The sequence below is a fragment of the Aptenodytes patagonicus genome, chromosome 2 (genome assembly GCF_965638725.1).
Source record: "Aptenodytes patagonicus chromosome 2, bAptPat1.pri.cur, whole genome shotgun sequence".
Lineage (NCBI taxonomy): Eukaryota > Metazoa > Chordata > Aves > Sphenisciformes > Spheniscidae > Aptenodytes > Aptenodytes patagonicus.
This window is the reverse complement of record NC_134950.1, coordinates 144,031,423-144,045,874: the sequence shown is the minus strand read 5'-3', so window position 1 is coordinate 144,045,874 and position 14,452 is coordinate 144,031,423. Positions and strand designations below refer to the sequence as shown.

Here is a 14,452-nt window from a genome sequence, read left to right as displayed (position 1 = left end):
CTTTGCTTTAAATATCAGCTTAACAACAGGTATGCACTGGTGTGACGTGGGTGGCCTTTAAGCACATATGGATTTCCACAGAAATCAAATATAAGCCTGAGGAAACACTTATCTTAGGTTGTTCACTTGTTCAGGGGCTGGAAATTACATGGAATTCTTATCTGATATTTTCCTAACAGGCAGCTCTTACTGTATTCCCAGGGCAGCAAGAAAAAAAGCCGCCTCAGAAGAGCACTGCCAAATGTAATTGCTCAGCCCCTGGGGCTCGAAGGCATGTTCTGCTTCCCACCTCTTTGTTCCAGGGTGGCCCCTCCTGCCTTCCCCTCCGTTAACTCTTCACACTCAGCTCCCTGGCACCCCAGCGGGGGCTTCTCCGCCCCAGCGGCTTCTCCATGCCGGGCGGCTTCTGCACGCCACCCCACACTAGCTTGGAAGGAGGGACTTGCCTCCTCTCTTGCCTGCTTTGAGGTGTATCGTGCTGGAGCCGGACAGAGGTATTTCACCTAACCGCGAGCTCAGCTTCTCACTCATGCTCCAGGACATGGCAGTGTCCAGTATGCCAAAGGATAATTTGAATAATCATGGGAACTGCAGAACACATTGCTCAATTTTCTGTGATAAAACTGTTGCTGCAAAACAGCCTGGAGGCAAATAGAAGCTTAATCAAACAAAGGACCTTGATGCATTGATTAAACAAGTTACTCTGTTCCCAGTGACATGTAAAATACGGTCCCAAACATGTGGGATCATTCATACCATTAAAGCTAACCCACTAGCCCCTTGATTCTTTTGCAGAGCAAAGGGAGAGCGGCTTAGATGCTTCATCAAGGATCTAAGGGAGAGCGGCTTAGATGCTTCATCAAGGATCTAAGGGAAAGGCCCAACAGAGTGAGTGTAAACATAGAGAGTGGGATCACCTTGCTCTGTCCATGAGGAGGTAACTTAGCTCATCTAAAGCCAAGAAAACCACAGTCTCAGGGATACTGTTGTGTCTCTCTTGACTCTCAGGCGGCAGCCTTGAATGCTGTTTCCCACAGCACCATTTCCACACTATTTTCAGTTGCAGTCACAGGACAGCTGGGCACCTGGTGAGGACCGAAATTCTGTAAATGCAAGTAGATTGAATGAAGTGGCGAGCATGCAATGCCAGCGTGGATTTAGGGTGCTGCACTTAGCTCGGTTTTTTTAAGAGTCAAAAAGCCTCATAATGGTGTTGCCCAGCGAGGTATGACCCCAGCGTATGTGTAAACTTGAGACTGTATTTCCAGTCAGATGCATAAATTGTGATTGCAAAACCTACGTATAGACCAGCAAGATTTAAGTCAGTGTTTGTTTATGGCCAGACGTGCTGCCAACCAGAGCATGCTCGCTAAACTTTCAGGAGCATGAACCAACCCCAGAGTGCCTCTAAACTGGTGCTTCAGACCTGGTCACACACCCTAGCTGGCTGCAGTCATGCCGGTGGAAGGGCTTGTTGCTTCTGCCTGCCAAGGTATCTGCCCCTTCATGACTGCAGCTGCTCACGCGAATGGTACCTAACCTGTACAGCCAAAATGAGATGCCCTGGCAAAAGCCTACTGCACACGCTGTTTACTTGGACCTGTGCCAACGTGGGATGAGAAGGTTCAAAGGAGAAGCTGAGCTCGCTGTTCAGAAGTGGTTGTAATCTCTGTCACAGGAGAGAGAGAGAAGAGGGGGGTGAGATGGATGAGAGCAGTGGAGGGCAGGCTGGCACAACTGCATCCAGAGAGGTGGTGTCTCAGGTGTGGGATTAAACCACCCTCATGTCTCCCTCAGTTCTTGAGGAGGGAGAAGAGGTGATTGGTCTGCTGCATGCTCTAAATCTCAGGCAACTGATTTGGGTGCTAAATTGCCTTTAAAAGCTGTGCCAGCAGCCAGGGTCTGCCGGGATGTAGATACAACCCAGTCAGAGCCGCCCCAAAATGGGAAAGAGGCAGCTATGGTGGCCATGTGTCATTGCTGGTTCTCCCACACGTGGGTCCAGGCTCATTTGGAACGATGAGCTTGAATAGAAAAATTGTCAGCTCCATGATGTATTATCCATGGAAGAAGTGGGAACGAATAGCTGCTGATGGCAAAAGTTATAGCTGTGCACATTATTTCTTCCAAGGGATTTTGAGAGCAGAGAGGTTCAAACCCCAATAATAATGATATAAAGGGTGGTGGGTTTTTTTTCATTTTTAAAATGCCTGGTGTGGACCAAATTCACAGCTCTCAATAGTACTATTGGCAGTTTCGTTGTCCCACTTCCTTTACCTCTACCAGCTGTGCTGTTCCCCTATGAAGCGGTGAATGGCTTGGCAGGAATTTACCTGGGAAAGACAAAAAGTGACAATGATTTGCGGAGATCATTGAGAAGTTTTGAGGGAAAGCATTCCTAGTTTACAAGAGGAGGGTGTGGGTTCTGCGGAGCTTGGGCTGCTGGCTCGTTGGTCTGCAGAAGCCACGTGCTTTTCTCTGGACATGCCATAAGGTCCACTACCTTACTTTGACTATTTAGAGGGAAGAACAGAGGCTACCAGAGGTGCCTAGTGTCAAACATGTGAAAGTGGAGAACTGGGTGCTATTGTAAGAAGTATTTGGCAGAAAGTAATTGATGTTTTGCGGGCAAATTGTTACTTCTTGTGGTGTTTTGAAACGATACAAGGTCATCAACAGAATGTGAAAATCTGATTTTTCATATATGATATGTGTGTGTGTATGTATATATATAAACAGAGCAAATACATACGTGTATGTTGCATATCTACTTCTATACATCAATGGATAATGGGTGTACAAGAAAATATGGATCTGATTTTAGAGTGCCCATTGCATCAATCTTACTGAGTCAGTGGAATTCGAGGTCACCCTGCGCTTTACAAGATGACCTCAGCATCTTGCAAAATTGAGCTTCTGTAAAGAAAATATTTTGTTTGCTATTTGAATCATCAAGAAGAGCTTTCAAGTTGATTCTATTCATAAGTGAATAGGAAGAGTGCATAATGAAATAGGAAAGAATAGTTTTCAGAGATGCTGAAAAAACTGTGAATTTCAGAATAGAAGCAAGTCAACGCTGCGGTCATCGTGTTTTATTATCAAAATCAACTAAGACAACGGTTTGTCCCTGAAGAAATGGTTAAGCAAATACATTAGAATTACTCAAGCTTTCAGATTTTTCCTCTTCCTTGCTTTGCATTCCCTTTATGAATAACCTGCTAGTTGTCTTTTCTGAGAATTACCTGCAGAAAATAACATTGCCTTTGTGGTGTCTGAGAATAACCGATAGAGAGCAAGGAGCAGGGGCTTTAAGGATGTCAGGGACGAGTAAAATATAAAACCAAAATGAAGCTGAATACTATGATTTGACTTAGTGTGTAATATAATTAAAACCAGATATTGCACATGTAGCGTGAGATTATTTCTGTCTCATCTGATTTTGCATAGTTTCTTCATCATCCATCTTATTTAATTTGCCTTTTCCTTTTCTTTCTAGTACCCTGAGTTGATGGTTGCATCTTATAACAATAATGAAGATGCTCCACATGAGCCTGATGGGGTAGCCTTGGTATGGAACATGAAGTTCAAGAAAACCACACCGGAATATGTTTTCCATTGTCAGGTAAGACTGAGGAAGCCATTAATTTCATGCTAGACAAAACAGAGTTTACTACACAGTGCATCTGCCCACTGTTTATATGAAGAAGTTGAGGTTAAAAATAGACATTTTTGGAAAAAGTACAAGCGGCAGTCCAGTGTTTTTAGAAGGCAACCAGCCTTCTCAAACAATGCTGAACGCCTGTCAGGGCTGCGTGTCATTCTTTGGCTATTTAAAACAGTCCCTAGGAGATTTAGTTTATAAAGCCCCTGCACTTATGAAGTAACTGTGGTGTACCACTTCCTCATCCAGGCAGCAACATATGCTTTCCCACCCACGTTAGCTTCCTCGCATCCTCTGCACTCCAGGCTGCGCACCCTTGCCTTGGTTCTGCTCAATATCGTGTTTTGCCATTAAAACTGGGAAGTATACTTTGCATTTCTGGGCACGCATCTTACCTACAGCTTGATAAAAACGGTCTCGATTACAAGGACTACCCCACCAATTCCTGTTCGACTGTCCTTTAGGCTAGCAAACCAGTGATTCACTTCACTCAATGCTACTCTATGACCATACTATTTTAGAAGTTTATGGACAATTCAAAAATAGTTGGGTGTTTTGTTTCTATATGTCTGTTTACTCCTCTTTTGCCACTGCTTTTGTGTGTGAAATGGCACAGCCTCATATTGACAGAAATGTTCTGCTCATTGGCTCTATCTCCATCAAACTGTCCAAACTGTGGAACAGGGCTTGGGCCAAATTTCCAACCTCTTCATTAATATCCTTCTGTGGTAATTAAATACAGGACAGTGGTATTCAAAAAGCCATATGGAAAAGTTTCAGCAAGTAAAACTTAACAATCAGAGATTAGTAAAATGCAGATTATTCTGCGGTAAAAATTGCTTCTCTTGGAAGGATATGTATTACCTGGCTAATTGTGTAAGCTAAGTGTCATTTTACATTCAAGGACCAAACATCTTTTTGAACTAAGTTTATGTTTGGACTTGGGTACATTATCAGATGTAACATAGTGGGAGGGAGTTGCTGGAACTGAAGTTACTGCTTCAACCCGATTAAGTAACCTTTAATTCTGGGCATGTTTTTCTAATTTGCTATACTGAAAAAACAACTTCACAAGGAGTCTAGGCCTGCACAGCAAATATGCCATACAGATTTATGTACATATATATGTATGTGTGTGTCTGTATTACCTTTGAAATGAGAACTTGTATTTTTCTGGATATCATATTCGGCAGACTGATGTGTTCTTTCAGACTGCTTAAGATCTTAGCTCAGATCCCATGGTCAAATTCTTCTAAGATGTACGTGCAGCTTAATGTATTAAACAAAATATTCAAGAGAAGAGATTGTCCATTGCATTTTCAGGAAGAATAATCCTTAAACTAGATTAATTTTGCAAGATAATAAGCAGATTCAGGGTAGCCCTTCTGAGTACACAAAGGGGAGATTGACTACAGACATAACAATGTGCTCCGTTAATTAAAAATTCTACCTAGTTTTAAAAGTAGGTACACTTAAACAGGGGAGGTATGACTCACTAAATTGAAAGCATTGAGACAGACTATAATCTCCGTTAGAAAAACACACATAGGACAAAGTGGTGGCCAGAGATTTGGCCTGGCTGAGCTTCTGTCTAATGCTACCATTAAGTTGAATGTCCCCTTTTTTAGAACTGGAACCTTAAAACCTGTGAATTGAGAGGCACATATGGCAGTGTGCTTTCACATGCATCCTGGATTCATCGTCTTTCAGTTAAATGAAATCAGTTCTTCTGTCCATGAGAAATATTTATTTTCTTGTTCAAACTGTCCACAGATAATTTGCATTATAAGTCCGTTATGAGTTGGAACCATGCTTGAACCGCCATTATGGGGCTTCTGACATGTGGAATATCTTCTGCATCTCAGATCAGATGGGGATACCCACATGAGATTAAATGGGGAAGCGAAAAGCATGAGACTTGGTCTCTTGAACACAGGTTTTGTTCTAACTGACTCAGATGGAAAATGAGAAAAAAAAAATTATCTTAGCTCAGAGTCTGGAATTCAGTTCTGTAGATCATCATGTTATTCTGTTAGTTAGTGGAAACCAACTGTATTATTAGTCAGCCCCATATCATTTATATTACCATTTTGCAAGAGAAACATTCCCTTACTCAGTCCTGATTCAGTCATTTCTCTAGACATTTCTGTCTTCTGTGAGACAGGCCCAATTTTTCTTCCACAATACATGACCTTATAACAGTCCAGCCCAGCAGCTAGAGATGAACGCACACCTTATCATTACACCTAGGTTGCCCAGATATGACAAACACAGTACTTTGAGTGTATTTTCCCAATAGACCTCTATTTTCCTTTCCAAAGACTTTCTATAAAAACGTGGTCTTAATAAATACTATATGGTGCTGCTAATATACTTTCTGCCTTTCAATTTTGGGGCTCACAGAGTGAGATACAAGCACGTAGAAACTCATTTCAGATGTGACTGTCGAGGAACTCATGCAAGCTACTTCTGAGAAGCCAAATCAATAAATAGGTTTATGAAGCCATTTCTGAGGAAATTCTAAGAAATTCCACCTCAGGAATTCTGATAATATCAATAGAAACAGATATGTGAAACGTCTCTGGACAGCTAAAGAGCTGGCTGAACTTCAGCAGGTAAAACTTCCTTCTGCACATTTGGTAAACTCTTGAAGCTAGGAACTGTAATGTTTTTCTGTCTTTCCTGGTATATTATACAGATTTAAGTGAGATGATTACCAAGGAATTTCTTAATTTTCTTTACCTCTTTCTATGACTTCTGGTAATCTTACATAGGATCATTGAAATTGTCATAATCAGAACAACAGGCTTTCCCAGTGCCTTTGCTGAAAGTTGCCAGAACCCCGAGGCTTCAAGTAAAGTTGTCTATCAGCCATGGCAGACAATGATGCAAAAATCTACCAGCGATGATGTTTTTTCCTAATTCCAATCAGCAAAACGTTTGATTTCAGTCCTCAAATGTGAGGGATGATGTATTCTGTAAATGTTTAACTTAGCTGTTGTCACTAATGATCTTACTGTTATGAAATCCTTGCTCAATTTAAAGTCGTATTAGGTTGTTGGCTCATTAATACAGTGTAGGTGGTAGTAAATTTCATAGCTCTACAATACGTTGTGCTACAAATACTGGGTTCAATTTTAGTTAATATGCATTAAGGGAAAAATTACTATCAGCCAAGTGGACTTGTTCACTCATTAATTCATGTGAACTGCCATGTGATCTATCAAATCCTTTCTAAACAAAACAGTCCTACTGGCTTCTACTCTCTCCTCCTGTGGAATATTTCTTTTCTTTTACTTGTTTTATTTTTGCCCTTCTTTGGGTTTTTATATTTCTACTTTACCCAGTGATGTGCTGACAGTATTTTAGCTGGGACTCCCACAGATTTTTTCCTCTATAGCTCATCATACATCTCTTTACCACAAAGCTAGAAATGGGAAAACAAGGAAGAGTGAGGGATCGGGCAATTTGTTCATTTGTTTTCCTATGCAAGCAAAAAAATGTTCTTTCAGAAGCAAAATCAAAGTGGAAGGGTGATATCATTTGCCAAAGGAATGAATGCTCAATGCTTTCCCTAAGTAGTGAGGAATAAATTGAGCATGCAGTTAATACTGCAGAGTGCAGATTGGGAATGTCCTTGTAGGGAAGAGTCAGGGATGTCCTCTTCCCCCACGCTGGAGCATCACAAACTCTTGGTGTAATCCAGTGCATTCCAAAGGCAAAACCCAAGCCTTTCAGAAGTACTTTATGAGGCCCTGCAGATGAGTCATCCCTGGTTGGGTTGGTTTGGCAGTATCCAGAGAGGGAATGAATTCCAGCAAAGACATGGAAATCACATTGACTCTCCCTCGTTTTGGTGGGAGAATTTTAAGCAGTGTTTCACACTGCTTCTCTCAGCTACTGTTGGTCTGTGTTTAGGTGGGGGTGACAAAAATGAAAATAGTATGGCACAGTTATTGATGATACGACTCAACATGAGCTCAATCCTATATTGATTTATGCAATGCATGGGGCTGGCCTTGTATGTGAACATTCCTGTACTATTGATTGATAGAGTAGCGTCAATGATATTTCTCAGTATTACTCTCTTTCTTAGAAAGTGCTTATATGTCCGTAATGTGTTTTTTCACTGAACAAACAAATAAAAATCTACATTACCCATTAATTATGAGGATTATTTGTAATGCAGTGCCCATTGTTTACGTACTACAGTAAATATAGCCCTTCACTTACCTCAGTGCATCTAATTCTAAGATATGCATTTCTGACTCCATCCATTCAGTTGAAAAAGGAAAGACCACACCAGGATAAGCAATGAAGAGTGGTCAAACTCTGCCCATGATGTTGTCTCTGTTTCCTGGTGGACTGATCTAAGCTTTCTAAGCCAAAGTGACCTGAAGAAGTATCCAAAACTTTGCACCAACGTATCTGGTCAGCGAGGCAAATGAGAACTCAGACTATCTTTGCCTTGAAGTGGGTAGTTGAAGTCTGAGCTATTGTACCCTTCCTTTCAGCAGTGCCTGTTAGCACAGGTACAGCACTGCTTTTATACCAGATCTCGTAGCTTTTGGGTTAGAGCTGATCTACAGAGACGGAGATACAAGGGAAAGAAATAATCAGTGGGTCTAGTGGACTTCAGTGGTATTGCAAACCGTTTCCTTTCTTCTGGAACCAAACAGGAGTTATTAAAGTTGGTTGAGGTATCTGGACCTCAGCTTCAAACATCCATCACTTCAAGAGAGGAGGGGTGGGGGGAAGACAGTTAAAGATATTAGTTTCATGGAAATAAACCAAATTGAATGTTACTTTCTGATTTGGAGGACTCTGCATTGTGTTTGGAAAGTTTGATGAATTCTGCTTTCCTACACCCAGTCTAATGATAGGAGCAACAAAAGAATTACTACATTGACTGCATTTTGATTTATTATAGCTTATTTCCTGATCTATTAATTTCCTCTTTCTCAGCTATGTCTTTTCCAAATGTCTCAAAAGGGCAGTGAGAAGTACAAATCTGACACTTAGAAGTAACTCTATTCAGTGTATTTTTAAGGAAGGAGAGCACATGTGAAGTAGCTTTTATTTGAGGAAGCAGTAACCATTTAAGAGTTCTTTCAAGAAATCAGATTGACTTTTAGCATAATCACAAAAAGATTTCAGCAGTATATCACTTTTAATAGCTGCAGCTATTTCTGTCCTTTTCCTAAAATGCTATGCAGTCAGATTTACTTGGTTGGTTCCATCTCTTTACTAAACTGTCAGTTTTTTGTGGGATATGGGACTTGTGTTTTCTATTTTAATTTCAAGAAAAGCTGTCCATGCTTGGAAAATACTGGTGGATTGGGTACAGAAATCAGCCACTCAGCCACACCACAAAATGTTTCATTCTCCCCTAGCTTTTTTGTAGTGGTTTCTATACACTGTCATTAAGTTATGTGTTTGACCGCTCTTCATTGCTTATCCTGGTGTGGTCTTTCCCTTTTCAACTGAATGGATGGAGTCAGAAATGCATATCTTAGAATTAGATGCACTGAGGTAAGTGAAGGGCTATATTTAGTGGCTGATATTGGCTGGAGTTGCCTTTTTTTTTTTCCTGATTTGGTTCCTTTGTTGTTGTCTGCTCTTTCAAAATCAACATAAATTCCTTCAGATGTGCTTTTTGTGCCAGCAGCCTGCCTTCTAAAGGTGCTGAGCGCCCAAATCCACAAGACTTGTGTGCGGAGCAGGCTGAGGTAACAGCATGAATGACTAATATCCTCCTTTTCCTCTTGTCCTTGAGTTTCCTTCGCTGTGGAAGCTAGACCAGAGCTCAGTCCCAGAACTTTGAAAGAAAAGAAGTGCTACAACAAGTTTAATTGTCAAGAAAGTATGCTTGGAATACTTAAAAAATAAAGAACATTTTCTCTGATAATTATATTGGTGTTGTTCCACAAAGTCTTCCTCACTTTGTTGCTGCTCTCTAAGTTTCAAGTAAGGATTCAGCTCTTCAGAGCCATAAAAGAAATGACAGCCCCTAAACTCCCTCCAACTTTCCCAGAATTTCCTAAGTAAAATCAATCTGAAGAACCAGCAGCATACCCAGTCCCAGAGCTGACTTGTCTAGTTCCTCAGTTTCTAGTGAGAGGGGGCACCTGTGGTCAGTCTTTAAAGTGCTGCAAATCTCAGAGAAGACATGTGGCTCTGAGCTTACTGCAAATTTTCTAAAAAAACTCCCAGCTTTGGAAAGGGCTTTTTCATCAGAAAGTGTCCAGTTCTTAAAATAGAACTGGTTGACAGGAGATAAGTAGGTTTGATGGGTAACCACTGAATTTTGGTGCACGGTGGGAGAACGAGAGACAATGGAAGAAGAGAAGTTCAGACTACGTGGAAGGAAAAGGCTTTTCCCCATGAGGACAGTGAAGCATTGAAGCAGGCTGTCCAGACAGATTGCGCAGTCGCCATCATTGTCTTTTCAAGACAGGCTGGATGAAGCCCTGAGCAACCTCGTCTAATCTCACAGCTGGACCTGCTTTGAACAGGAGGTTGGCCTAGACATCTCCTGAGGTCTTTTCCGACCTGAATTGTCCTGTGATCCTATGATCCTGGACATGAATCAGATTCTGCCTGTTTTTGTAGCGATTCTCTGGTAAGTGGACCTCTGAATGTCTGCCTTTGAAGATGCTGGGGCAGCTCCCATACTGGGAATGCTCTAGTACCCAGGGACCCAAATCTGTTGCAGAATTTCTGTAGCACATACCAAAATGTTGTAAAAGGAATCAGGGGGGACTTCTTCATAGATATAGAGGTTGTTTTGTTTTCATTTCTGTTTTGTTTCCAGCTATGCATCATTGGTAGGATGATCTTTGTGCAGCTGCGTAGAGCTCTTCTGTGCCTGTTCTCCAGGGCACTTTGTTCCTATTACATTTGTGACTATGTGGTCATTTGCACACTGCAATAATTCATGCAGATGTATAGGTGCACCATTTTGAATTAAAATTTGGGGGAATTCCCAACTGTGCTACTGGGGGAGGAGAACAGTTTCAGCTGTGGCTTGTGATAGAAGGACATATTCATTCTGTTCTTATTTTAAAACTTTTTTCCGCTATCCCGTTGTGTTTGTCCAGGCTGGAACATAGAAATGCAGAGCACAGTTTGTGCTGTGAGAACTTCATTAAACAAGAGCCCATGTCTTGTCTCTTAGGCTTTTGTTTTAGATTCTTCTTCCTGTTTGCAGCTGATAACAGCTGTCTTTTTTTGCTCCTCTTATTGGAGTTTACACCACTTCTGCCTTTGGTGATTAAAAATAATTATCATTTGGCCTAAGATTAGTGCTCCAATACTTGTGGAGAGATTGTGTGTGAGTCAGTAGAAGTTTCACCCACACGTCTGAAGGCTGAATGTGGTATTTGGAAAATGGTTTTTGGTGTCTTAGGTGAGAGGAGAGACCTGCCTGCAGCAGATTTGTAGAGGGGGGCAAAGAGGGCCAATTATACAAGAGGCAGAGTCTCCTGTCTCCTGGATACTACTGAACTCAGAGGTGTCAGTGGGGGAGGACAGAAGAGCACTGAAAATGTGGAAATGAGTATTCTGTCGTGGGTGCTACAGTGTCTTACACAGTCCTGAAATCACCAGTATGAAATGCCCCAGGTGAGTCTCAAGTCCTGCTTTATTGCTGAAATGCCACAGCTGTTCATGTTTCTTACTCAAGAAAGAGTATGCCATGTTTTCCACATAGCCTGTCAGTCCTAAAATCTCTTAAAAATTACATTATTTCCACACAAAAGCAAATCATAATATTTTTCCTAACAGGAGTGGGAGAAGGAAACCTTCTTCCAGGCAAGGTTGAAGAGAAACTAAGCATCGTTATTTAGACTCAAGGGATGTCAGTTGGATCCAGAGTTGTATGCCTTCCCTCGGGCTTACCTGTATCTTTCCTAACCCTTAGCAAAGCTGCTTTTTCCATGATGACTGGGATCTATTGCTCACTTGTGCAGAACCCTGAAGAGCAACACACCCATCAAAGCCAATGTGTACACTATAACAGCAAAATTGTATGCCATATCCCAGCAGTCTGTGAAATGACTGCTAATGCAAAAGGTGGGTGCAGTTCCCCTGTTAGTAATTAACATTCTGAATTACTTGAGGACTGTGTTTATACATACAAAGTCTGCTAGCAACAGAATGCTCCTTTGCTTAGAGCAATGCTTAACATAGATCATCTTCCTCATTTGAAACTGAGATTTCAATTATGAATCAAAGAACTAGGAAGTGACAAATTTGCTTGCCTTGGATAGAAAATTTTAGGTGGTTCCTGCTTCTAAGCCTTTTTTGGAGGAGGTAGATTATCATACGCTTAAATGATATGCTGTCACTACTAGCAATAGCATTGTGCTTTTTGTTGGTGTTAAAATAGTGATTTGCAATGAATCTGTACTTAGAGATGCTGTTTCTCTTCTTCAAGTTCATGTATTCTTCCTTTCAGGCCAAATATAAAGAATATGTTGGCCACTCGATACAGCAGGCATTCTTTTTTTTTTAAAGTTTCTTTGTTTCACTGATAACTTGCATTGTACCTTTCTGAATTACTGGCATCTAATATGCAATATGCAAATAATGCGATTTGGAGAAAACCTAACCTTTGAATTTGCAGAGTTAGACATGCAGTATTTTTAAACTTTAGCTAGCTAAGGAAAAAAAAAAAGATCTCAGTCAAAAACTATCTTTCATAAGAGAAAATTATAGTGATATTGATGGTTTGCCAAAACCTCAAGCAGTGACAAAATCCACAGAGTGTCCTGAAAGAGATGCCTTTGCAAAACCATTCCTTTGCAGATGGCTTAGATTATTGATACTTACAAACACATGACATTATTCGTTCGACTCAGAATTTCGAAAAACTCTGTTCATAAAAAATGCAAATTTGTCACACTATCCCAAAATCACAGAGAAAAAAATCACCAAATCCTGCAATTGTTCCTGAGGGTGTTTTATAGGTTAGTAGTTGTTGATTTGGTTACATTGCAACATGACCTAGTGTAAAATATTTTAAGAAAAAGGGAGGAAGGAAGGGAAAAAAGAGCATAACTTTCCTTTGTTGATGTGAACGTTACATTTTAAAGTTTTTCTTGTATATCTGAAACTCCCAGTGCTAAAAGGGGTTTGGGTGAACAAGAAATGCAGGATCAGATGTGAAATCAATAAGTCACTGGGATCCTTCCACAGAATTTTTTTTGCATAGAGGATATAAAATACCATGCAATTCCCTAGCTACACTGCAAATGATGGATAAACAGCCATAGGCATGACTTTTCTGTTTGGGTTATGTAACTGTTCTCAGTGCAAGCTACTTGCAATGGAGACTACATTTGGTCCAAATTCGAGAAAATTATTTTCACCTCATGATTTTTGTCTCTGTGGGAGCTCTATGTGAGGAGTGAAGCCTCTTTCTGTGTTACCTGGCACAAAATATAAAACAGTTACTCTTCTAAAGTGCTCTAAAAGGCCCCAGAAACCAAGGAATCCATCATTACAGCCTGGGATACAACTGTCCTCTGCCTTAAGTCTAAAATCAACAGTTTTCCGCCCTCTGCCCCCACGGCTGGATGACTGACAAGTACTTCCCTGAAAAGAACTTTTGTATACGGGCAACGTTGATTTAATGATGATTAACGCTCCCTGCTTCCCACAAAGGGAAAGCAGAAGCACGTGCTGACTGGCTGAGATACTGATATTATCCTTGGAAGACGTTTCCCATGTGGAGCAGAGAGTCTTCTGGAAAGCGACAAAAAGGGGAGTCTCTGTCAGCCCGCTTAGAGACTGCCCAGTAATTTTTACTGTACGAGCACTACTCTGCATAATGATATCGTATTTGCTGTCACTATAATGATGATTATAAAAAGTGAGCCTTTGTTAGTAATAAGTGCCCATATGAAGTCATTCGCAGTGTTTTGTGAAAATTTCACGATCCATTACATAACCATAATAACAGAATACGAATGATGACAAATACCATAGATTTAACTTTCACAAAGCAGATCTTTCTCATGAAATTTTATTAAAACAGGATTGTCTTTATCATGAAAAGTATCAGAGAAGAAAAGTTAAAGTACATTTATTTTAGCGTAAGATGACAAGCAAATGTCCTACGTGCAAGAAGTGATATGCTTTTAAAAACTTGTCATATTGGAGAGATCGAAGTGTTTTCATTATCTCTACAACAAAATGTGCCAGGGTACATTAGGATCTATGATTAATTCATTTTGATTGCTTTTATAACAACGTTTAGTATTTTTGTAGCTAAGATAAATATCAATTCCATTTCAGTTCCATATTGTTCATGAACATACACTGAATCACCAGTCATTTCATGTGGAGAAGAACATGCTTAACATTTGCTATCTCGTGTTTACATCTGTAAATAAATAGACTAAGCTCAATTTGGACTGAGTTAGTAATGTACAGGAGTTGTGCAGAATTGCTGTTTGCCATGAGCTGTCTGGGGTAAATCCATTCTTCCTGGCAGGATAGTGATGCATTGTAAAATGTCCCATCACTGGTGACAGTGGATGACCCAGGTGAGCTGGTTTTGAGCAAGATGTGGTCCTCTGTTACTCCAAGAGTCAGCAAATGTAAGCTGGCATAACTATGCTGATTTATTGTAACTAAGGCTTTGACCCTGAGACTGGAAAAACACTTGTCTCATTCCTTCCTCCTCTCCAAGACTACTCATGGAAAAAAATAGCAGAAACCAAACAGCAGAACCTTGCAGATGAGGAAAGTGGGATGTGAAATTTCAGGAAACTAAGGTTTCTTTGG

At 40.6% G+C, this 14,452-nt stretch overlaps 1 protein-coding gene across 8 annotated transcripts in view; it reads left to right on the top strand.

The window, feature by feature from the left end:
- The window catches only part of DYNC1I1 (dynein cytoplasmic 1 intermediate chain 1), a 196,629-nt gene that overhangs the window by 117,497 nt on the left and 64,680 nt on the right, over window positions 1-14,452 (top strand). For all 8 annotated transcript variants that reach the window (XM_076331469.1, XM_076331466.1, XM_076331474.1 and 5 more), the window contains one exon: window positions 3,497-3,622. In XM_076331469.1, coding sequence (XP_076187584.1) covers window positions 3,497-3,622 — 126 coding nt within the window. The remainder of the gene's footprint in view (window positions 1-3,496; window positions 3,623-14,452) is intronic.